The sequence below is a fragment of the Podarcis vaucheri genome (genome assembly GCF_965113315.1).
Source record: "Podarcis vaucheri genome assembly, chromosome: 6".
NCBI classification, from domain to species: Eukaryota; Metazoa; Chordata; class Lepidosauria; order Squamata; family Lacertidae; genus Podarcis; species Podarcis vaucheri.
The window spans coordinates 78,936,614-78,960,131 of record NC_138764.1 but is presented as its reverse complement, the minus strand read 5'-3'; the positions used below and the strand labels follow the sequence as shown (position 1 = coordinate 78,960,131).

The window sequence follows — 23,518 nt, the reverse complement described above, 5'->3', positions numbered from 1 at the left end:
CAGAGAGCCTCCTCCATAATCTTCATGGATGAGGAACCATGATTTTCAACCCAAAGTTCACATTCCTTCATGGACTGCCTTCTTAAGGTGTTGTACCACAGATGGGCAGGGTCAGAGACAAAAAAAAACTGAGTGGAGCAATGGATGTGGACTTGACATCATAGGCTACATTCCTGTCAGTCAAAAGCCAGAGATTCTCTTCCACCAAATTAAAAAAAACAAACACCCAACCTGTTCTGCACACATTATGGCAAACTCCAGCTAAGTTGGTTAGAGCATGGTGCTGATAAGGCCAAGGTTGCTGGTTTAATCCTCGTATGGGACAGCTACATATTCCTGCATTGCAGGGGTCTGGACTAGATGCCTTCTAAGTCTACAATTCTATGATTCTACATATATTGTCATCTCTAATATATGTGGGCAGGGTTAGAGGCGGCCGTTGTAGTTAGTGCGGTAAAATACACTGGACGCTGGAGTAAGAAGATGGAGAGAGGAACCTCTGTATGCTGAACATGCTATTGAGTTGCTAGGTGACAGAACATAAAAGGGGGAATTGGGGAACCAGGGATAGGCAACTAGCAGCCCGAGAGTCCCACCTGTCCACCCTCCTTGAAATCCCGTCCTAAGGATTCTCCCCTTATTATACCAGTCACTTACTCTCACCCCTGTAAGAGTCAAGACACTGGCCTAAAGGAGGTGGTACATTGCATAAGGAGGTGGGTTCAAGGATGTAACAGATAGAACCTTTGCTGCAGTTCACGCTGCTAGCAGGAATTCCATAATCCTTTTCTGTTATGAATGCCTAGTGGGTGCGTAAGCCTCTGTTGGCATTCACAATAAGGAGGACTGGGTTAACAAGCTTTTTTTGCCAATATTCTAGCTCCAACGAGAGCCAGTCAATAGGCAGAGCTGAGAGCGCCATGAGGCCCTTCGACCTTTGCTCTAATGCAAAATATGTTTAAAAGTTTAGTTACTGACCTAACTGTTATAGATGGCTTTCTGCTTTTCACAGAAAATGTTAGACTTACCTCCTGATCCTAAAGACATTGACCATGATTAAAGAAAGCTGGGTGTACCATCAAAGCCAATGGTGTTTAAGTGTTTGGTGGTTCACTGTGGCCTGCAGTTCTGTGCACACTTACCTGAGCACTATTGAATTCAAATGTGATTGCCTCCTGAATATGCATATATAGGTTTGAGGTTTTAGTCCTACTAATTTCAGCAAATTAGTAGGTGTGAGTGTTTGCATAGTCTGAGTTTCCTTGAGTTAGTTGATCATGCAAATTTGTGCACAACCACCCAATAATATTGGCTTCTCGTTTTAGGCTGTATTCAGTTCAGGCATGTAAATTGAAGGCTGCATGAAAGGCTAAAAGAAGTTCTTGTTCCATTCTTTAGATATAATAAGTGTATATAATTAATACATCTGTTTTCAAACACATCCAATAGAGAAGAAAACCAAATAATGAGCCAGAACATATTCGTATTATACTCTTTATAGGCAATTTCCTTTTCCCCCTTCAGTTTCAAAATCTTTGGTCTGATTGTCAACAAACAACTGTACAGGCTACATCCTTATTTTATGGACTGGGAAGTTAGCCAGGATGGGTTATAGATGGTCTTCTGCTATATTCAAAAAATTATACTTTTTCATAAAGGAAGGGACTAACGATAGCAAGTTCTTCCAAAATCAAGGTAGATGTAGAGTGGATAGGTGAGCTTTTAATTTTTGTGCTCTGCTCTTCCTGCTCAACTTTTTCAGGTAGCTGGCAAGAAATCACAAAATGCTGGATTTGAGACCAAAGAGAGGATGACTTGGTGAAGCAGTCATTTTAATTTTAACCAGTGCCACAACCCAATAGGCAACACAAATTTGGGATGAAATGGAAAACAAAGGGAAAGTCAAGTGAATCTCTGTTCCACAGGTGTGGGGTGTGTGGAATGTGCTCTGCCAATCTTCAAATGAAAAGGTGTTAGTTGTGCACAAAGTATCACAAGGGCAAAACGGACCAAGCCATCTAAATCAGGATAGACAACAACCCCAAGGCTGGATTGATTCCCAGTGGGTTTTGAATGGGTGCAACATAACCAGCGAAGAAGGCTGATATGGTCTAGCATAATAAAGTTCAATTTAGAGTCTGGAAGAGCTGGGTTCAAGTCTCACCTCTGTAGGTATTGTGTGCGGCTCTGGGTACATGTCTGCCTGAGCTGGGAATAACAGTGTCTTACACCACAGAGTTGTGGTGGTAGATGGGAAGTCACTCTGCAAGTTTAAAGTGCTGTATAAATGATAAATAGTGGTAATAATAGAAGCATCAGTTTTCTAGGTAAAGACTCAAAGGGCAATTTAATCAGGCCTCCTTAACTTATATTAGATCCAGTGTTGGGTGGGTTCCCCCCCCCCAACAGATGTGCTGAACATGACCAGACAGGTAGCTGCATCTTCAGAGTCCCTTCTACCTTCCTCTTCAAAAATGTTTCCAATTAGACTCCTTTGAAAAGACAAATTTCACAAGTACCTTACTCAATGAGACCTCCAAATTGAGAAGTCGCTTCATAAAGGATCAACACTGGGGTGTGGGGGTGCGCGGGTGTACATGCAAAAATCTTATTCTTTATTTAGAGGTAGGGCTAATTCTGTTGAAATATTTCAGGGTTAGCCCACTCTGACACTTGACCATGGCAGCAGGGAATCTTTGAGGAAGAGTAAGGGGAATGGGACTTAAACAGGGGCAACTGCATATCGGAATCTCTTAGTTTTAATCATCTTTGTCTTTGGCTCCATGCTTCAGGATACGGGTGAACTCCACATAGTTGAAGTTGCCTTTCTTGTCAATGGGGGCCTCTCGATACATCTCATCCACTTCTTCGTCTGTGAACCGGTCACCCATGGTGGTGAGCAGTTCCCGCAGGTGGTCTTCATGAATGAAACCTGTATGAATGGCGGAGACGATTGGGTAGGGGTGGAGAACCAAATGTGAGATTAGTGGAAGGTCACTTCTGAGGTGGCCCTCTAAGATAAATAATGTTTTGGCTTTGGCTGCTACTGAGTGTTTCTCAAGGGTTTGTGGGCCTATGTCCCACTGGGCAGACAAATTTTATTTGAAATAAAATAACCCACACCAGGCCATAGCTATTTCCTGCCTAATATTTAGGGTTTATTTTATTTTATTCATTTCCAAGAAAAGGGAGGTCAGTAAGCTTCTATCTCATGACAGTCTCCCTTCCAATAAGCATACCTCCTCACTTACTAAGGATTGAATCACTATTGTTATTTTGCTGGCAACAACAGTGTACATAGTGCTTCACCGAATAGTACAATCCAAAGGCACAGATCTCAGCCTCCGGGAGCTTAGAGTCTGAACTGATTGTGGAGGAGGCAAGTGGGCAGAATGAAAGAAGGGAAAGCCAGCTGTATCCTTCCTTGGCCTCAGATATGTGTGAAGATTTCTGCTGACACACAGCAGCATGTTTGTTTGGCTCTAACTGCTGCCACAACCTATCTTAGAATATCCAGTTTGCAATGGAGAGGTGGTCTGCATGGAACATACCTGTGGCTTCCTCATCAAAGCAAGCAAAAGCATTGCGGATGACGTCTTCCGGATCAGTTCCATTCAGTTTCTCTCCAAACATGGTGAGGAACATGGTGAAGTTGATGGGCCCAGGTGCCTCACTCATCATGCCTTCCAGGTACTCATCCGTAGGATTCTTCCCTGAAAGGTACAAGTCAGATGAGAGATTAGTCCACTTTTGAAAGGCCCTGGCCCAGCAGAGCAATTCAAGCTCACCCCACAAGATGCCTTCTCTGTCTGTGACCGGAGGAGAGAAAAATTGAGGGATCGGAACTGGATTCACCTAGCAAAGCAGCAGCAACAACAACAACAAGGAGGAGGAGAATGTAAATATATTGGAATCCTCCATCCTTGCACTTGTCTCTTCAAGATTCATTCTCGTTCTGGCTGTAGCACAACAATGCTTTTTGGTAAGCATTTGTCTTTACACCACGGATGGGGAACCTCTTCCCACCCAGATGTTGTTGGACTGCTCTTTCCCTCAGGCCCAGGGGTCAGGGATGATAGGAGCTGCAGTCCAACAAAATCTGGAGTTCCTCATCCCTGCCCTAACAGTGCAATCCTAGTCATGTCTATTCAAAAGTATGTTCCACTGAGTTCAATGGGACTTGCATAGGATTGCAACCTCAGTTTGTACTCATTTACAAGATGTGGATGATAGAAAGAATCCTAACGATGGGAAGTGACCGAAAGTGTTAACAGTATGCTCAGTCCAGGTCAGCTGCCTTGGCTGTATCCTAGCAGTGTGAAGTTTGCTCCTTCTCTGCAAAGGATTCGTAACAGAAACCTGAATATAAACATTTCTTAGTAGCCTAACTAAACCAGGGCAATAAAACGCCCCTGTGACCTTATCCTCAAAGGTGAAAGGGCCCTTTGCTCACGAAGAAGACAAGTTTCCTAGGAGCTTCCCTGGAAATGGCCTATAAAACCAGGTCCTGGGGTTATGGCTTAGTTAGGAGACAAGCATGATGAGTCAAAATGCAAGGTAGCAAATCAGGAACGGCTGTCTGAAAAGGGAAAAATACCCTGGGAGGAGGGAAATACTGCCAAGTCAGGATGACTTAGTACTCCTGAATTGCTCATCAGTCTCTACATTAAACCAAGATGTACTTTTATCTACCTAAGTGCCCTCTAGTGGTCATCTGTACAAATACAATGCTTTTAAAAACGACTACTTCCTGATTCCTCTCCATGCATTCAGGTGTTCTCTCAACCATTTCATTTCCTTGATTTATAGTCTCCACAACCTCTCTACTCAGGATGAATTTACTGGCCTTGAAATGGGCTTGACAATGGTTCAGTGAGTGTCCAGAATGCAGGCTGGCCTTTGTGATCTGGATATTCATAGAGGACCCTTTCATCCCACAACTGTCACCACACTGAGACTGAGTCTGCCTGGGGTGACTACAAGCCTGTCTGCCAGAAGCTGAATCTGTTCTTGTTTGCCCCCAAATCCACAATTTGGACAATCCCTTCTTTAGGACCAACCAGAAAGTCACAAAATAGTGACCATAATTGTGAGTTCTTCCTAATTCTTTCACAGGCTGGGTTATGCAAAGCAGGGGTTAAAGAGGAGAACAAAATGAATAAACAACATGGCACCCATAAGATCGCAACTAGACTCAGGCTATGTACATACTATACATTTAAAGCACATCCCCACCCCACAAAAAGACAGTTTAAGCCTCATACAGCATCAGTTTCCAGCAGCCTTAGCAAACTATTGTTCCCATGATTCTTTGAGGAAAAGTCATATATTTTAAATGTGCTTTAAATGGATGGTGTGCTTACAACCTTAATTTGAATATGGATTGGATTGGATTAGTGTCTGCTAAATGCTGGTGGCCTCAGGTTGCACCTAGGATTCTGGGACGAAGAAGCAATGGCTGACCCCTATTTTGCAAAACACGAAGTCCAACAGTTACCCAGAACTGTCTGAAGCCTTGAGCAAGAGGGATGAGGGTCCTGTGGTTCCCCAAATGTTGCGAGGCTGCAGCTCCCATCATCTCTCACCCTTGGCCATTTGAGCAAGTTTTTGCTTTGCAGAGTTGGTCAAGGGCTTCAGGCTTCCGAGTGACATTTGAGGTCAGCTCTGCCCTGCCTGATTTAGCAACTGACCTGGGTTTCTGGGGCAGGGGGAGTTTCTGGGAATAAGAAGCTAGGCCTGGCCATCAGACTTCTTTTGGCTTGTTAAAATGAACACCAAGTTCTCCCATCCCATGTTGTTTCAATCACTGGATCACTGCTTCTTGTGGGATCAGATTTCATAGTTTAACTATGTGCGAAGAACTTTCTTTTGTCGATGCTGAATAATCCAACATTCCCTCATATTCCATGGCTTATTGCAAGCAGGGGTGTTCTTTGATCTTTCAAATTTCAGCAGCACCCTGTGTGAGGCCAAAATTTGGTGCCCCCCCAACCTCTCACCTTCCTTTCTGTGTGTGCATCACGTCACAGTTGCAATGCCCTGCAGCGCCCCCCTCAGCCCAGTGCCCAGTGTGGGTGAACCGGTCACGCTGCCCTAAATCTGCCTCTGCTGCAAAACTCCCACCCTACCTCCTGATTCACTGCGTAACAGCCATGGCTCCTTCTCTCTCTCTTACTCTCCCTCTCTCCCACACACAATGGAGGAGGTGGTGAAGCAATTCCCAGAGGGATTGTCTATCAGTGCTGGCCATTGGTGAAAGGCAGTAGGTGGAGCCACAGCCAATAACCAACAAAGCCAAGTACTTCTAGTTTTGTCCCCATCCTCTGCCCTGTTAATCAGGGGCAGACTTTGGTCTTTCGAATTTCAGCTACACCCTGTGCGAGCCCCAAATTTGGTGTGTGCCCCCGTCTCTCACCTTCCATTCTGCTCATTTCACTATGTCAGTGTTATGTACTGAGTTGAATAGGATCCAAAATGCAGCAGTCTGATTGGTCCTAGAACAATAGGATCCAAAATGCAGCAGTCTGATTGGTCCTAGAACAATAGGATTCAGAATGCAGCAGTCTGATTGGTCCTAGAACAATGCAGCAGTATGATTGGTCCACCGGAGCGACCCAATCCAGCTCCAGGTGGAAGTGAATCCGCAACCTGATTGACCTACAGGAGAATCCTGGAATTAGCCAATCACGTGCAGCCCATTGTGTACATAATGTATATAAAGCAGATATTGTGGGGAAACGTTCATTCCTCGCTACTATGAGCTTAATAAAGAGCATGAAATCCACACTCGACTCCGAGTATATTTCAGTCATAGTCATGACGCCCTGTGGCTCCTCCTAGGCTCAGCGCCCAGTGGAGTAGAACTGGTTGCGCTGCGCTAAATCCGTCTCTGTGTTATGTTCCACATGGGCACGTAAAATGACAGGCAGTGCCTGGAATGGATGAAAGTAAGAAGGCAAGCAAGTGCAGGCTATCTGGGGGCAGAATGGAGTTGGTAGGAAAGTGCCTGACTCACCCCAATGGACCTTCTTCTACTGTGATCCAGAGAGCAAGAATGGGTCTAAGGTGCCTCTAGGGCAACATGTGATTAAAGAAGGAGCCACGGGATCCTCATTGCTAATGTAAAGGTATTGGCACCATCATTACAAGATGAGGACCCAGCATCTCTAGTTGCTTTGAGCTGAGATGGCCAGAAGGCAGATGAAGATCTTTGGTAGATGTCTGGCTGCTTTGCAGTAGCTTGGCAAAGGTTTCTGACACCAGGTTGTTTTAGCAACAGCAACAGTAAAACCACTTCCCCCCAATTCAATTCAATTTAAATGTAGGCTTAATAAAACAAGCAAACTAACTAACTATTTAACCAGCCTGGTCAATGGTTGGGAATCATGGGAGCTGTAGTGCAGCAACCTCTGGAGAGACAGAGGTTCCCCATCCCTGCCTTAAGACTGTCTACTAAGGTGAGATTGGCAGGGGGTTGGACTCGATGGCCCTTGTGGTCTCTTCCAACTCTATGATTCTATGAAAAGGAGGGCTTTCTGGTTCACAGCTCACACTCATAGCCCCAGAGCCACGCCAGCTCACAATGAAATTGCATTTGACTCAATGCTGCTTTGTTACCGAGAGATGCCAGCATGTCATGCAGATCTTCCTTGTCTATGAATCCGTCACGGTTTTGGTCAATCATATTGAAAGCCTCCTTGAACTCCTGGATCTGCGACTGGTCAAACATGGCGAAGACATTGGAAGTCGCACGCTGAGGGCGCTTCTTGGTAGTCTTCGCCTTGGCCCGTTTGCTCGACATCTTGCTGGAGTTTTTGGAGGGGGACTAGGAAAAACAAAACAGACTGTTTGCTTATAATACTTCTTCTTCTAGCCTTTTTAAATATACAAAGTTTACAGACGATGGATGACATAATACAAATTATGGTTGAATGTTCGCTAATTTACTACCAGATCATCCTACATTAAATTTGTATCTTCACTATTATATAGCACAAATATAGATAATATGTTCTTTAAAATACTATTACCTCATTTTAGAAATATTATATCAATTCTATCTTTTAAGTAAGTAATCAGATAATTACTTTTGATAGCAGTGAAAAGGCTTTCAATAATTCTAACACGTTCTGAATAATTCTAACATGTTTCATGTACTAAATAAGGTAGATTGCCAATTCTCAAATCACTCACTTTTGTGCCTACTTTCCTTTAAACATTAATTTCATTATTTTAATAAACCATTTTCACTTCATTGGAATTATTGGAGCACACGTTTAGCAGCAATTCATATTTTAGCAGCAGTTAACAAACCCCTGACTAAATTCTGATGTTCTGGTCTTGCATCTTAAAAAAAATCCATGAAGATTTGTCCATGAAGAAGTGGGTTCATTTGTACATCCAGTTATTTATTGTGTGCACTCAATAACATTATCCCCAAAGTGCCCATCGAAACCTTAGCCATGCATATTAATGGCACCTGTCTCTTCCTCTGCTTGACTTTTCTGGTGGGTTTCTCTCTGGGGGAAAAACACTCTAATTTCTTGGCATGCAGAGGAGAATAAGAATAAGAATAAGAATAAGAATAATTTATTCTTTATACTCCACCCATCTGGCTGGGCCTCCCCAGCCACTCTGGGCGGCTTCCAACAGAATATTAAAATACAATAATCTATTAAACATTAAAAGCTTCCCTAAACAAGGCTGCCTTCAGATGTCTTCTAAAAGTCTGGTAGTTGTTTTTCTCTTTGACATCTGGTGGGAGGGTGTTCCACAGGGAGGGCGCCACTACCGAAAAGGCCCTCTGCCTGGTTCCCTGTAACTTGGCTTCGTGCAGTGAGGGAACCGCCAGAAGGCCCTCGACACTGGACCTCAGTGTCTGGGTAGAATGATGTTGGGTGGAGACGCCCCTTCAGACATACTGGACTAAGGCAGTTTAGCCCCAAGAGATGCCACCATTGTCCTGGCTGTGTAATAAGTGAGGGTGCTTCATCCCTGTTCCAATACACCACTCCTTCTGTATTGATGATAGAAGCCCTTTCCTCCTTTCCATCTGGTTGCCCTAATGTTTAATCGTTTCACATTTTGGAGATGTTATCTGAAGGATTTAAGATCTGATGCCACAATACTTCCCCCTCCCCCTTCAGCAAATGCTGCATTCTGAATCTCCTGGCTAAAACAAACATCTTTAAATGGCGTCCTGAAGAATTTTGGTAAACTATTCAAATATTTGTATTGCGGATACCATCCAAGGCAAGCTGGGAATCCATCTCTGAGCTTCTGCAATAATAATAATAATAATAATAATAATAATAATAATAATAATAATATAGTTATTTATACCCCGCCCATCTGGCTGGGTTTCCCCAGCCACTCTGGGCGGCTCCCAAACAAATATTAAAAACACAACACAGCATCAAACAAAAAAAACTTCCCTAAACAGGGCTGCCTTTGGTGGGATGGGGAGGTTTGCATCATGATGACACATTTGAGACATTTGAAAGCAACAGAAAAAGCATGCCTGCACACAAACGGTGGCCCATTGCAATCACCAGCGTAAACTGTGTCTAGCCTTGCAACAAACCTGTGAGGAAGACCACTACCCATTCTTCAGACGGCTCACTGCACCAGAACTGGCCATTGCTAGAGTGGGGAGAGCTACCTTGTCCATGCATATACATTGTTCCCATCTAGCCTAATGCCTGAGAGTCACCCAGGAAATTCAACATATGCAGCTATAGGGGATGGTGTGAAAGCCTTTGCTGTTCAATATCTGCCTGATAATCAGCTGTTAAAGATACACAAACCCATATATTTTTTTTGGGGGGGAGGCAGACAAGGGAGAGAGAAATGGCAATGCTACCTGCTACTCATTTAGGTTCCAGTCCTAGTATACACATTTACCTGGGATTATAAATCCCATTGAACTCAGTGGGACTTACTTCTAAGCAGATATGTAGAGCATTACACTCCTGGTCTCTGATTTCTTAGGGAGACAGAAGCAATACCTTCAGAAACATGGGGCAATTTCCACCAAGAGATTCTTCCCTCTAAAGGACCAACCCTTAGCTAAATTGTCTTTCTTTGATTCTCTTTTCATAAGGACAGGCTTGCAAGTAAGATGCAGGCGCTGGGCTTATTCCGGAATAAGCAGGAAATTATCTGTTCCCAGCAGATTCTTAGCATTCCATTCCCCACCCGCTCTGTCTAGCCAGGCAGAGTGTGGCATGTGGATCTGTGCTCTTTCCTACAGCTAGAGCTTGTTAGTAAGGATTAGAGGCTCCCTTCCAGTTCATCAGAAGAAGAACGGGCAGGAATTTTAAAATATCTATATCTGTATTGTATATATGTACGTATGCCCATGTTTTACACACACACACTTTAGACCTCACAGGAACATAGGTAGACCACTTACCAAGGCAGACCACTGGCAACATTTAACTCAGTATTGTCCACACTGACTTGCAATGGCTACCCATGGTTTCAGGCAGGTAACATTCCTAACCTTAGCTGAAGCTACAGGGATTGAACCTTCTGTGTGCAAAGGATGTGCTCTGCCACTAGCTGCAGCCTTTCTCCACTCAGGGCTTGGACTAGCTTAATCCATTCCTGAGATAGCTCAACTGGTAGAGCATGAGCCTCTTAATCCCAGGGTTGTGGGTTCACGTCCCACATTGGGCAAACGATTCCTGAATTGCAGGGGGTTGGACTGGATAATCCTCGTGATCACTTCCAACTCTGCAATTCTATAATTCTCAAGCAGGACTGGTTCATTTTGCTGCTTGAAGGGCAAGATGGCACCCTCAGTCCACATGCAGACTGGACCAGCATCTTATATAAGTACTGGCAGGAAGCCAGTTAAGGGCAGTGGGTGCAGGCCAGGGGGTTCAGGAGAAGCAGCCAGGAGACTACTGCCTCCTTCCCCAAGCATTTGCTGGCTGAGGCAGCTGCCTCACTCTGCCTAATGGTAGGGCCAGCCCTGCTCTCAAGCTTAGTGTCTGGAAGTCAGTGTCTGGAAGACATGACACAACAATTTCCTTCCCTCTCCAGAAACTGCCATGGCAAACTAAATTCAGGTCTGCTTATGTCCAGTTCCATGCTGCCAGACAAGCTGTGTGTGTGTGTGTGTGTGTGTGTGTGTGTGTGTGTGTGTGTAAATCCCTTCCTGGTGGAAAGCGATGCTTGGTCAGAGTCTTAGTACAGGCCTGATGCTCCTTTCTATGCAATGCAGTCCTGTGTGTGTGTGTACCTGCTAAAGAGGTACACACATTCAAGGACTAAAAGTGCCCAGCTCCTTGTTCTTCTCTAACTCCAGCGAATTAATTTTTTAAATAAAACAACAACAGCACGCATTTAGGTAGGTGATAAGAGCATGCCCAGCAGTTACGCTGGGAGTGAGTGAGTTGTTGTTTAGCAATCCTGAGAAGGGTAGATGAAGGGAGAGAGGGAGAGCAGCCCTGCCCCCAGACAATGATTGCCGAGCTCAAAGGCTAGCTTGTTAGTGCAGGCTAGGAGAGGAGCTCTTTTCTGCCAGCCCCAGGAAGACAAGGGGGGCAAGATGATTAGTTCAAGGGTTTGATACACCTCCCACTACAAAGAGGATAAAAGCCTTTTTGTCCTCCTGCCTGGAGTGGGACTTTACCCAACATTACATTTGTCACCAGCTGCCTCCTTTCCATTAGCCGTATCACAGAGGAACTTGCAGGGAGCAGAAGCCAAGAGCCAATAAGTGATGCGAACCCTTCCTGCATTCCTTAGGGGCTGTGTTTGGGGGCGTTACTGCAGTCCCTCTTGAGAAGCAGCTTCCTCCTTCAGAAACACACTCAGGCAGAGGTTCCATAGGCACAAACAGGTGCCGTGGGGGCAGCTGTTCAGAGTGCATCTGGGATCGTGCGCAGACATCTTTCTCCCATCAGTAAGAGAGGGAACTCAGGGTGCAACCAGATTGGGTGTCAGTTGTGGGATTGGTGGTTCCCCTCAGGCATGGAATTTTTTAAAAAATAATTGCAGCATCAGAATGCCACCCCATATTCTTCCCTCACACTTTTAATCTGGATTTCACCCATTCCAGGAAAAATCCATTTAAGCTGCCAACAACCAGTTTGCAATGTCTGAATGGTTCTTTTACAGTACAGTGGTACCTCGGGTTAAGTACTTAATTCGTTCAGGAGGTCCGTTCTTAACCTGAAACTGTTCTTAACCTGAAGCACCTCTTTAGCTAATGGGGCCTCCTGCTGCTGCAATGCCGCCGGAGCACGATTTCTGTTCTCATTCTGAAGCAAAGTTCTTAACCCAAGGTACTATTTCTGGGTTAGCGGAGTCTGTAACCTGAAGCGTATATAACCTGAAGCATATGTAACCCAAGGCACCACTGTACTGTATTAAGCTTCTGTCTGGGAAGTACCCAGAAACACATTTTGTTTTTGTATCACTACCTTGATTTGTCTCCTGCTCTCCAGTGTCCCTGGATATTTCCTACTGAGTCGCAGGTGACACAGATCGCATCCAGCAAGCTGGGGCCGATGGGAGCTATTGTCCAACCATATCCAGAGGCCCACATGTTCCCCTATCTATCCTTGGATCAAAACGAGTTTGTGCTAAAGATGAGATTCTAATCAGGTCTCCACTAGCTCTCAATACTTTGTGTGCATAACGTTCAAAATAAAGTAAGACGTTTCCAAAAAATAAAATAAGACCTTTTGTCAATACTCCATATAAGCAGGTATCTCAACTCAGCTTGACCTATTCTAAATGACCTCTTCTTGGCTACAGGACAAGTATTTTCTTCTGTCAAATGGAGAATATAAATGATACATCTCCCTGATTAAAAAAAACTGGCTGCATGAGAGCAGCGGCATAGCTAGCTGCTCGGGTGCTGGAGCGGCGTGCGTGCCCTGCAGCCGGGGGCAGCACAAACTGCCCACTGGGGCGGAGTGAGCCAGGGCAGGGCGCACTGTGTGGAGCCTCTCCGCAGCCTCCCCCTCAGCTGTAGGGCGGCTGAGGCGGTGGGCAGACGCAAGCCCCGCTTTGCTTGAGAAAGCAGTGTGCAGCTTGCAGGCAGTCCACCCGCTGCCTCCCCAATCAGGAGAGACGTGTGGCTCAGGCACGAGGCAGGCCCCGCAGTGTGACGCCCAGTGGCCCCCACCTCACCTAGCTACGCCTCTGGATTAGGCAGATTCATGGAGGAGAGGGCTGTCGAAGGCTACTAGCCATAAAGGCTCTGCTCTGCCTTCAAAGTTGGAGACAGCAATGCTTCTGGTTTCTGGAAATCACTCGAAGGGAGAGTGTTCCTGCTGTGGTGTAGGAAGGGGTGTGTGGTGGGTGCAGGAGTTATTTTTCCAAAAAGACATATTTTTGTCATTTTGTCATCCCCCTCAGTGATGACACCCGGGGCGGCACGCACCCACTGCACCCCCCTTCCTACACTACTGAGAGTGCTCATTTGCTTTTACCCATCGAGAAGACATGGACCAGCCTTGGCATGCAGCAGGGTGAATTTACAGACAATAGCTGAGGTGGAGGAGGGATAGATGAAGGCAGGAATTGGTGCCTGAATAGTGCATCAATGCTTTATTCTTTAAAAAAAGAATAGTGTCTGCAGCAGGGCAGGTGGCCCCATTCGGACTTGGCTTCAGGGAGTAAAATGTCCTGTGCTGGCACCCAAAAGAACTGGCATGGCCCTGACGGTATCAGTGTACTGGGCTTCCCCCCCAGGTTAGATGCTGATTTTGCAGTGGTGTTGCAAGCCACTGTTTTGTTCTGCCTTTGTTGGACTGAAGTCATAGGCCTGGGATGTTAGGAATTTGACCTGTTGCTTTTGCAGCTGAGACAAAAATAAATCCGCTGTGAGCTGAATTAAGGTAAAAGAATATTATTTTGCAGCAGGATTTTGGTATACCCACACCAGCAGGTCAAGAGCACCATGTGAGGTTGCAAACTCGAAATGGCACTGAATTAGCCATTCAGCTGCTGCGGCCACTCTCTTCTCTTCCTTTCCTTTCCCTTCCCTTCCCTTGACCCATCTGTACACTTCACTCTGTGGCAGAGCCGATTTTCTCCATGCAGGCAGTCCCAGCTTCAATCTCCAGCATCTCCAGGCTGCGAGAGATCCCTGTCTGAAATCCCAGAGACCTGTGGCCGGTGTACACAACACTGGGCTGAATCAACCAATGGTGTCACTCAGCAAAAGGCAGTTTCCCACATTCCTATTTTGGGGGTGACAGGAGAGGGATAGTGAACTTGTGGTGGGCAGCAGAGAGGTCTGCATGGGCTGCATATAGCCTGTGGGCTGTGAGCTGCCCTCCTAGAGATTTGAACCTCCATCAGACATGCTTTTCACCACACCAGATATACACTGTACAGCAAAGTACATTACGAAGAGAGACTCTGCCTGTGTGGACAACCCTGTGTCGAGGACCTGTGCCATTCTTTATTGCCGTGCCCGTTATATATAGACCCAAGAGACCGATTTATAAAACCCTTGTTTACGAATGGAACACATCTGAATAGGGTGGAAAGGGTGAAATGGCTGCTGAGCGACACTTATAAGTAACTTTGTTACTTATAAAGTAGTACTCTATGCGCTGGCAACTAAGAAGATCAGGAGGAAGGAACTAGACAAAATAGTGATCAACTGCAAAGGGGATTCAGATATTTAATTTGGCACATCTTACCTGAGAATCTTCTGCTATTCTATTCTATTTAATCCAACAAATAATTTTAGTAGCCGTGACCGTGGTTTTATTGTATGTCTGTGCCCGATTATTTTTATGGTTATTGGTGTTTTTTCCTTTCTCCTTCTGAATGATGCTATGGCCTATGGCTAGTGCAATAAAAAGTTTAACTGGAAATTATTTAAAAACCTGCTTCTGTGGAGTTAGAACACTTCATCCCCACCCCCTGGATATCCCATTGCACACCAGGCTATTATTATTATTATTATTAGTAGTAGTAGTAGTAGTAGTAACATCCCATGTTTGTTGTACACATTCATTCAGTAAATGTGCCCTTCCCTGCTACCTGCCCAGATAAAGGACCCCTGACCATTAGGTCCAGTCGTGGCTGACTCTGGGGTTGCGGGGCTCATCTGGCTTTATTGGCCGAGGGAGCTGGCGTACAGCTTCCGGGTCATGTGGCCAGCATGACTAAGCCGCTCCTGGCGAACCAGAGCAGCGCATGAAAACGCTGTTTACATTCCCGCTGGAGCGATACCTATTTATCTACTTGCACTTTGATGTGCTTTCGAATTGCTAGGTGGGCAGGAGCTGGGACAGAGCAACGGGAGCTCACCCCGTCATGGGGATTCAAACCGCCGACCTTCTGATCGGCAAATCCTAGGCTCTGTGGTTTAACCCACAGCGCCACCCGCGTCCCTACCTGCCCAGATAGGAAGTGCCTTATTCTGAGACATACCACTGGTCCATCTAGCTCACTACTGACTCGCAGCAAGCCTGCAGGGTTTCAGACAAGGAGTCATAGAATCATAGAGTTGGAAGAGACCCCAAGGGTCATCAAGCCCAACCCCCAGCAAGGCAGGAGTCTCTCCCACCCCTACCTGGAGTTGCCAGGGATTGAACCTGGAACCTTGTGCATGCAGAGCAGATGTTCTGCCGCTGAACTATGGCCCTTCCCCTCTGATGATGGACAGAGAAAGCCTCATAGTATGGCAGTGGTGTCTCATAATTCTTCAGATCAATGTCTTTCCTTGCTTTTTGTTTGGCCTGCAGTGGGAGGATGGGGTAGAGGCCAGAAGAGAGCCATTTCATGTCTGCTCCAGACCCACAAAGCCAGCTGGGTGGACTGCACAGATCACTGTCAACAGAGCTCAGTTGCTTCCGGGGATCAGCCCTGGAACTGCTTTTCAGTGTTTCTCTCGACTTTTGAACATGCAAAGTAGTAATAAAAAGGGCCCTTCTGAGCATGTGCAGAGTGCATGAGTAAGCAGACACCCCTCACAGCCAGCTAAGATTCTACACATAGGGGAGGACTAGTGATGAGGTCTTCCAGGGGTGTACCTGAGGATGCTTTTAAGGGTGCCCTCCGCTAGAAGATTATTTGTTTAATGTCAGGTATATCAGTTCAACATGAAACACTGACTATGCTGATCACAAGAACAAAGGAAGCCAGACCACTGGGCCATGTAACTCAGTACAGTGGTACCTCAGGTTAAGAACTTAATTCGTTCTGGAGGTCTGTTCTTAACCTGAAACTGGTTTTAACCTGAAGCACCACTTTAGCTAATAGGGTCTCCTGCTGCCGCCACGCCGCCGGAGCATGATTTCTGTTCTCATCCTGAAGCAAAGTTCTTAACCCGAAGTACTATTTCTGGGTTAGTTGAGTCTGTAACCTGAAGCGTATGTAACCTGAGGTACCACTGTACTGACTGCTGACTTGCAGCATAGCTACACTGACTGGTATTCCCAGCCCTGCACTGGAGCTGCCAGGAACTGAACCTGCAACCTTCTGCAGGCCAAGCAATTGCTCTGTCACTGACCTGTGAGGCTTCCTGCTGCTAGGCCGGATGACAGATTCTGGAGACGAGCAAACGGGTCACTGTGCAACCATAGTGAGCTTGACCCTCATAGTTGGCATTTCTTTCTCTGAAACACACTTTTCCTTGTTGGGGTACGGGGGGGGGCTGTCGCTTGCAGAGGATGGGGAGCTATGTTTTGGGTATGCTCTAATTCCGGATTTCTTGTATTGAGAAGGTGAACAGATGGACTACAAGACATTACCCTGCTCTCCTGCCCAGGGTGGGTGGTATGCTGGAAGTTAGGGGAACCTTTCAAAAAATCAAGAGATGGTCACATCCCATCTCACAGCTTGTGCACTTCTTGGGTAAACTTCAACTGCCTTCCTAGACTTCTAGTTGTTTGGAGTTGAAAGAATTGTAGTCCGAAACATCAGGAGGGCTCTGCAGTGGCGTAGCGTGGGTTGTCAGCACCCGGGGCAAGGCAAGTAATTTGCACCCCCTAACCCGTGGATTTGTGCCCCCTAACCCATGGATTTGCGCCCCCTAACCCTAACCCCCAGATGTTGTGCCCGGTGCGGCCGGGCCCCCCTGCACCCCCCACGCTACGCCACTGGGGCTCTGCATTGGGGGACAACGCTGCTATGCTCAAGGCAAGGTGCTTAAGGAGTGGCAAAAGTGGATCCCACCCCGCCACTAAGAGACAGTGAGGTTGTTGTTGCTGTTGTTGTTCAGTCATTTAGTCATGTCCGACTCTTCGTGACCCCATGGACCAGAGCATGCCAGGCACTCCTGTCTTCCACTGCCTCCCGCAGTTTGGTCAAACTCAATGTTGGTAGCTTCGAGAACACTATCCAACCATCTCGTCCTCAGACAGTGAGGTGCAGTGGTTAAAGTGTTGAACCTGCGCTGTGGAAACTCAAGATCAAATCCCCGCTCAGCCATGATGCTCACTGTGTGGCTCGGGACCAGTTTCTCCTCCCATCTCCTCTCTCTTTTCCAGCTTAACCTAACTGACTGGATTGTTGCAGTGGTGTAATGGAGGGGGAGGACTCTGTATGCTGCCTTGAACAATAAGGAAATCAAACTTCCTCGGTCTGGAGCACTGCTGATGCATTGGGCCACAGCTCCCATGGAAGTACGGCAAAAGGGCTGCTGGGAGTTGTAGTTCAAAACATCTCCAGGGGGGCACCAGCTTGGGGAAGGCTGAAATAAATAACCAGAAACCTTCTTTTCCTAGAGTCAGTATTTCTAATACACCTCATGCGTCTTGAAACCAGTAGCAGTGGCGTAGCGTGGGGGGTGCAGGGGGGGCCGGTCGCAACATCTGGGGGTTAGGGTTAGGGGGCGCAAATCCACGGGTTAGGGGGCGCAAATTACTTGCCTTGCCCCGGGAGCTGACAACCCACGCTACGCCACTGACCAGTAGGCAGTAAATTTCCAAGAGAGGCCAGCTAGTTTCTTACAGCGAAAAACAACAGGGACTAGTTACTTTTGCCGCAGCAAAGACAACAGGGACTAGTTACTTCGGATTAATGAGCGGCTGGGTCATATGCAGCAAGTTATCCCGCATTTTCGCCCCTACCCTGGTCTTGAGGACCCACCAGCCCCGTCCTCACGGAACAAAGGGGAATCCAAGGAAGGGCGCTTACCTGTCACACAGAAACTTGTCCCAAGCCGGCAGAGAAAAGCGCTTCCCCCCGCAGAGAAGATGCGACTTCTAGCTGTGTTGTTTTCAATCGCCCTGGTCTGGAAAGAGCGGGATCGGGCGGACGAGGCGGCCAATGGAGCAGAGACTTTCCCCAAACGGTTCCCTCCCACCCCAAAGGATTTGGCCATACAAGGCGAAAGAATGCCGAGCTGTGCGGGTGGCAGCAGCCCAGCCGGGGGACGCGGGGCTGGGGACGGAGGGAAGAGGACGGCAAGCGAGGATTCTGCCTTATATAGATGAAATGATGTCCGGGCTGGGGAGGAGGGGGACCGGGAGAAGGAACAGAGGCTTCGCGGTGCCGGGAGCAGCCGATGGAGAGGATGGAGACGCAGCTTCCTTTATAAGGCTGCAAGCGACGCCAAGGACGCCCTTCTGTGCTGGTTGGGCGCAGGAGTTTAAGCAAAGCTATTAAAGAAACTTTTAAAAGCCAGAAACTTCCTGGGCGCAGGGATCATTGGCATTTTTTCCTTTCCCCAACGCACAGCTTTTGCCTGCGCAGAATTCCAGCATTCCTGCTTTTTCCTCGTACGAAATAAAAGCATAGACACAGGAAAATCTCCCCCACCCCGACTTTTCTTTTAATTTTGAGAGATGTTTCCTCTTCCACTCTATCCCTCCCTCTGCAGTTAAAGCAAACACCAGTCTCGGGCCCGACCCCTTGTGGCGCAGGCTGGTATCGCAGCCGCGGTGACCTGGGGCTGCCTCTGCCCAGTCGAGGAACGCTGAACTTTTATTTTATTTTTTTGGTTGGGGGGATTTACTTGCTAATCAACCATGCAGGAGCTACGAAGAGGAGAATTGTATGACGCTGATGTTTTGCAGCACGCTTCTTGTTGCGGTATTTCCATCCATTCGGTACTTTAATTTTGAAATTAGAGACTGGCTTGTTGTTGTTCAGTCATTTAGTCATGTCCCACTCTTTGTGACCCCATGGACCACACCAGGCACTCCTGTCTTCCCCTGCCTCCTGCAGTTTGGTCAAACTCATGCTGGTAGTTCGAGAACACCATCCAACCATCTCGTCTCTGTCGTCCCCTTCTCCTTGTGCCCTCCATCTTTCCCAACATCAGAGTCTTTTCTAGGGAGTCTTCGCTTCTCATGAGGTGGCCAAAGTATTGGAGCCTCAGCTTCACGATCTGTCCTTCCAGTGAGCACTCAGGGCTGATTTCCTTCAGAATGGATAGGTTTGATCTTCTTGCAGTCCATGGGACTCTCAAGAGTCTCCTCCAGCACCAGAATTCAAAAGCATCAATTCTTCGGTGATCAGCCTTCTTTGTGGTCCAGCTCTCACTTCCATACATCACTACTGGGAAAACCATAGCTTTAACTATACGGACCTTTGTTGGCAAGGTGATGTCTGCTTTTTAAGATGCTGTCTAGGTTAGAGACTGCTTTACCTTCCATTAAGAATTAGATTAAGAAGTCCCCTCTGGAGCAAGTTCAAGGTCCTTCTAGCGCAGCATCCTGTTCTCACAGGGGCTGACAAGATGAGTGCAACATCGCTCTTCTTGCCTGTGATGTTCAGCAACTAAAATTCAAGAGGCATGCCGCCTTCAGTACTGGAGGTGGAACTTGATATTTTAGACCCTATCCAGAGCAACCAAAAACAAATGTGCTTCATCAGCCATAAGGCAGCCCTTCAAATAGCTGAAGATGGCTTTTCACATACTGCTTGCTAATCTCTTTTCCAGGTTAAAAATCATCTTCAACTCCTTCAGCTTTTCTTCGTAGGATTGGGTATTCAGGTTCTTCACCACCTTTGCTGGCTTCCAATGCAAAGGGCACTTTGTCCAGGCAGCAATTCTGTAACACTTTATCTGGGAGCAAATCCCACTGAACTCAGCGGTCTTTACTTCTGCATGGACACGCAGAGGAATGCACTGCAAGTAATAGGCCTGTCATGCTGTAGTGAGCAAGTTTGATGAAATACAATGCAAAGTGTTTTGGAAACAACAACTTCAAATCATTACATTTCCATAAAACCCAGACAGAACGCCTTTGCACTGAAATATTATCATTTCTACACATGTATGTCACGCTTTGTCAAATTGCCTTGAAATATGTTCAAAGCTGAAAGGCAAGACTTACTATTATTTATTTTCTACAACAAATAAATGGTAATTGCTTCCTAACCATTTCCTCAGGAATACATATTTGCAGGACTTCAAAATTCAGTAACCATTGTAACGGTGTGAGATCATAATTATAGTTTTAACATTTATTGAACTGTCTACAGCAGAGCTGGGCAAATATTGATTGGGATCTCCTGGAAGATTGCTAGATAATTTGTTGTAGACTGATGAAGGGTTCTGACTAGCAATTGTTTACAATAGCAGCAAAAAGAAGATTTCTTGTTTTAGAATATCTGATTTACAGTAACTCGGATGTAGACATGTATGTATGGCTCCTGTGGTAGATAACTGACTTTGCCCCCAAAGCAGCTTTTCCAATCTGTCTCCACCCGCTGCCAATATTTTGCCCCCAGTTTGTTTTGTGAATCTCAGGGTTCCAGTAAAAAGCAAAACAGATCCCCCAAGCCTGAAATCTGCTCAGACTTGCTTTGGAATACCCCCATCACCATTTCACATACATTATCTACTCAATCTTTACACCAACTCTGCACAGTAGGTTGGCATTATTAGCTTCCTATTACAGAGAGGGAGCTGAGTCGGACAGGCTTGCACCACTTACAGTGCAATTGTATGCACTTATATGGAGACGTAAGCCTCACTTAGTTCAGTGGGACCTACTCCCAGCTAAACGTGTATAGGATTGCTGCCTTAGGGAGTTTATGACTAATCAAATTTTAGGGATTTTAGCTTTACCACTCACCCACTTAACTAGGGCTGCAGCATTTAGGTTGCATACTAGCTTGGAGAAAGCCCCACTGCATATGAGTGAGTTTTACTTTTGGACAAGCACACATACTAGACAATTTATTAGTTAGTTACTTGATTGGGGAAAATAATTGATCTATTTATTTATTTAAAGAGCTTATATATGTACTGCTTAAATACAAGAGTCTCTAAGTGGTTTACAAGAATACAATGCAAAAAGTAAAAACCAGTCATTATTTACTCCTGGATGAATGGGGTTAGGATTGCAGCCTAATATTTCTTTACTTGGGTGGCAGTCCCACTACACTAGTCCTGCTCTCTGAACCAGTGTGGCATAGTGGTTAGATTGTCAAGCTAAGACCTTGGGGACCAGAGTTGAAATCCCTGCTCATCCATTAAGTTCACTGGATGGCCTTGGGCCAGTTACCATGTCTCAACCTAACCCCTACCTCACAGGTTGTTGTGAGGGTAAAATGGAGAGGCGGGAAGAACTCCTTGAGCTCCTTGGAAGAAAGGTGGGATAGAAACGTAATAATAATAATAATTCAATTCTTGAATTAAGCCAGCAAAACATTTTGCAATCAGAACTATGTTCTTAGCCATTTTCCTAAACATATTCACGAAACACGCTTGAGATTGCACTGGTAGTAATACAGTGGTACCTCAGGTTACAGACGCTTCAGGTTACAGACTCCGCTAACCCAGAAATAGTACCTCAGGTTAACAACAGATGAGAACAGAAATCGTGCAGCGGTGGCGAGGCGGCAGCGGGAGGCCCCGTTAGCTAAAGTGGTGCTTCAGGTTAAGAACAGTTTCAGGTTAAGAACGGACCTCCAGAACGAATTAAGTTCTTAACCCGAGGCATCAGTGTATGTAGGAAACTCGCAATACTGGGCACGAAGACAATAAATACCATGACCTGAAAGCACAATAAAGAACTACATACTTCCAGAGGTATGTTCTGGAGGCTCCTGCCAAGTTGCCAGTATGATAGGCAGGTACACTCTCCTCTTTGGTTCTGACTCTTCACCAATTTGTGGCCCAGAAGGGGTTGTTTTTTTAATTTAAGTAAGCCCACTGGAAGGTTTGGCTTTGATGCTTTGCAGCTATGGTTATGTGTTTAATAGTTTTTGTTATATTGTGGTGCAGTTTTAGGAGCCATATTCCCACTGTGAGAGCAATGAGTTAAGCAAATACAGTGGTACCTCAGGTTGCATACGCTTCAGGTTACAGACTCGGTTCACCCAGAAATAGTACCTCGGGTTAAGAACTTTGCTTCAGGATGAGAACAGAAATCGTGCTCCTGCGGCGCAGCAGCAGCGGGAGGCCCCATTAGCTAAAGTGGTGCTTCAGGTTAAGAACAATTTCAGGTTAAAAACAGACCTCCAGAACGAATTAAGTACTTAACCCGAGGTACCACTGTAGTGTAAATTCCCAAGTGCCTTTTAGCTTTCATGGCTATATTTGTGATCCCATGGGAAAGAAGATCACAGGTCAAGGAAGAATCATAATAGGCTGTTGTGAAAGCTGTGGAAGACAATAACTTTCTGCCACCTTGCGGCCAGTGAACATAGTATTAGGATCCTATTTGAAAGCAATCTTGCATCTTGAGCCAGAAAGGGAAATCCACCCAAGTGAGAAGGCAGCCTACTTACTGCAAATGGTAGGTATAGATGCAAACACATATATGCACTGAGGCCCTGCTGAATTGGCTGGTTTCACCTTTCGATGCACAAGGCACATGCATTTACCTTGTCTACTTATGTATAACTAGGGCTGGAGTAGGGCTTCCCTTTCCCAGAGGGCCATTTCACTTGTTACATGAGCAATATTACATGACCATTTCACATATCGCATGGTGTAAACTCAAAAAGATCCTGTAGCCTTTCTGCAACAAGTGTACCTATATGATACATTGTTTCAAAACACCTGTTTGTGTCACTCTCAGCCTTGATAATTTGGGATGTCTTCTTTAAAATTGTTAAAGAATCAAATGTGTATGAAGAGAACTGCTCAGCCTTTGTAACTCCTTTTTTTATATTAAAAAATGGAAACAGAATACTGTACTGGAGACTTGGCACAATCCCATGTATATTTTGATGCTGGGGAAGACGTAGATGTTTAATCCTGTGACATAGTGCTTTTATGCTGTTTTGGCTTTTAACTTGTTTTATTTTTTTGTATTTATATTTTATTTTTGGTGGGGGGGTTTGTTTTTGTTTTTTGTAAAATGGGATTTCTTGAGCAGTCAAGCATAGGATTGTTCTACGTATTAAGTTACTATTTTGCAAACATTTCATACTTCAGACCCAGTTCCAGTTCCCTTCTCTCATCCTACCTGAGCCCAGTGTGTATTACCAACCATAATACATTTGTGGTATAAAAAAGCTGCAGGATTTTAGTACGAAGTTATGGGAGATGCACTGATGGGGAAATAAAGCTGTGTGGGCTCTTTGCACTTATGGATGCCCTAGGGCCAACCTACATGGCATCAGCAGTGCA

At 45.9% G+C, this 23,518-nt stretch overlaps 1 protein-coding gene across 1 annotated transcript; it reads right to left on the bottom strand.

The window, feature by feature from the left end:
* Positions 1 to 1,480: 1,480 nt before the first annotated feature.
* On the bottom strand, positions 1,481 to 18,259 carry MYL9 (myosin light chain 9). The gene is made up of 4 exons (XM_082226563.1): positions 18,121 to 18,259; positions 7,618 to 7,825; positions 3,552 to 3,713; positions 1,481 to 2,932 (listed from the first exon to the last, which is right to left on the bottom strand). The coding sequence occupies exons 2-4, from the start codon at positions 7,799 to 7,801 to the stop codon at positions 2,760 to 2,762; spliced, it is 519 nt and encodes a 172-aa protein (XP_082082689.1). The 5' UTR covers positions 7,802 to 7,825; positions 18,121 to 18,259; the 3' UTR covers positions 1,481 to 2,759.
* Positions 18,260 to 23,518: the final 5,259 nt, after the last annotated feature.

Coding starts and splice junctions, on each gene's coding strand:
- MYL9 (XM_082226563.1), bottom strand. CDS start 7,801: ATGTCGAGCAAACGGGCCAAGGCGAAGACTACCAAGAAGCGCCCTCAG. Junction 3,714..7,617: donor TGACATGCTGGCATCTCTCG/GTAACAAAGCAG, acceptor TGTACCTTTCAG/GGAAGAATCCTACGGATGAG. Junction 2,933..3,551: donor CTTTGATGAGGAAGCCACAG/GTATGTTCCATG, acceptor CCATTCATACAG/GTTTCATTCATGAAGACCAC.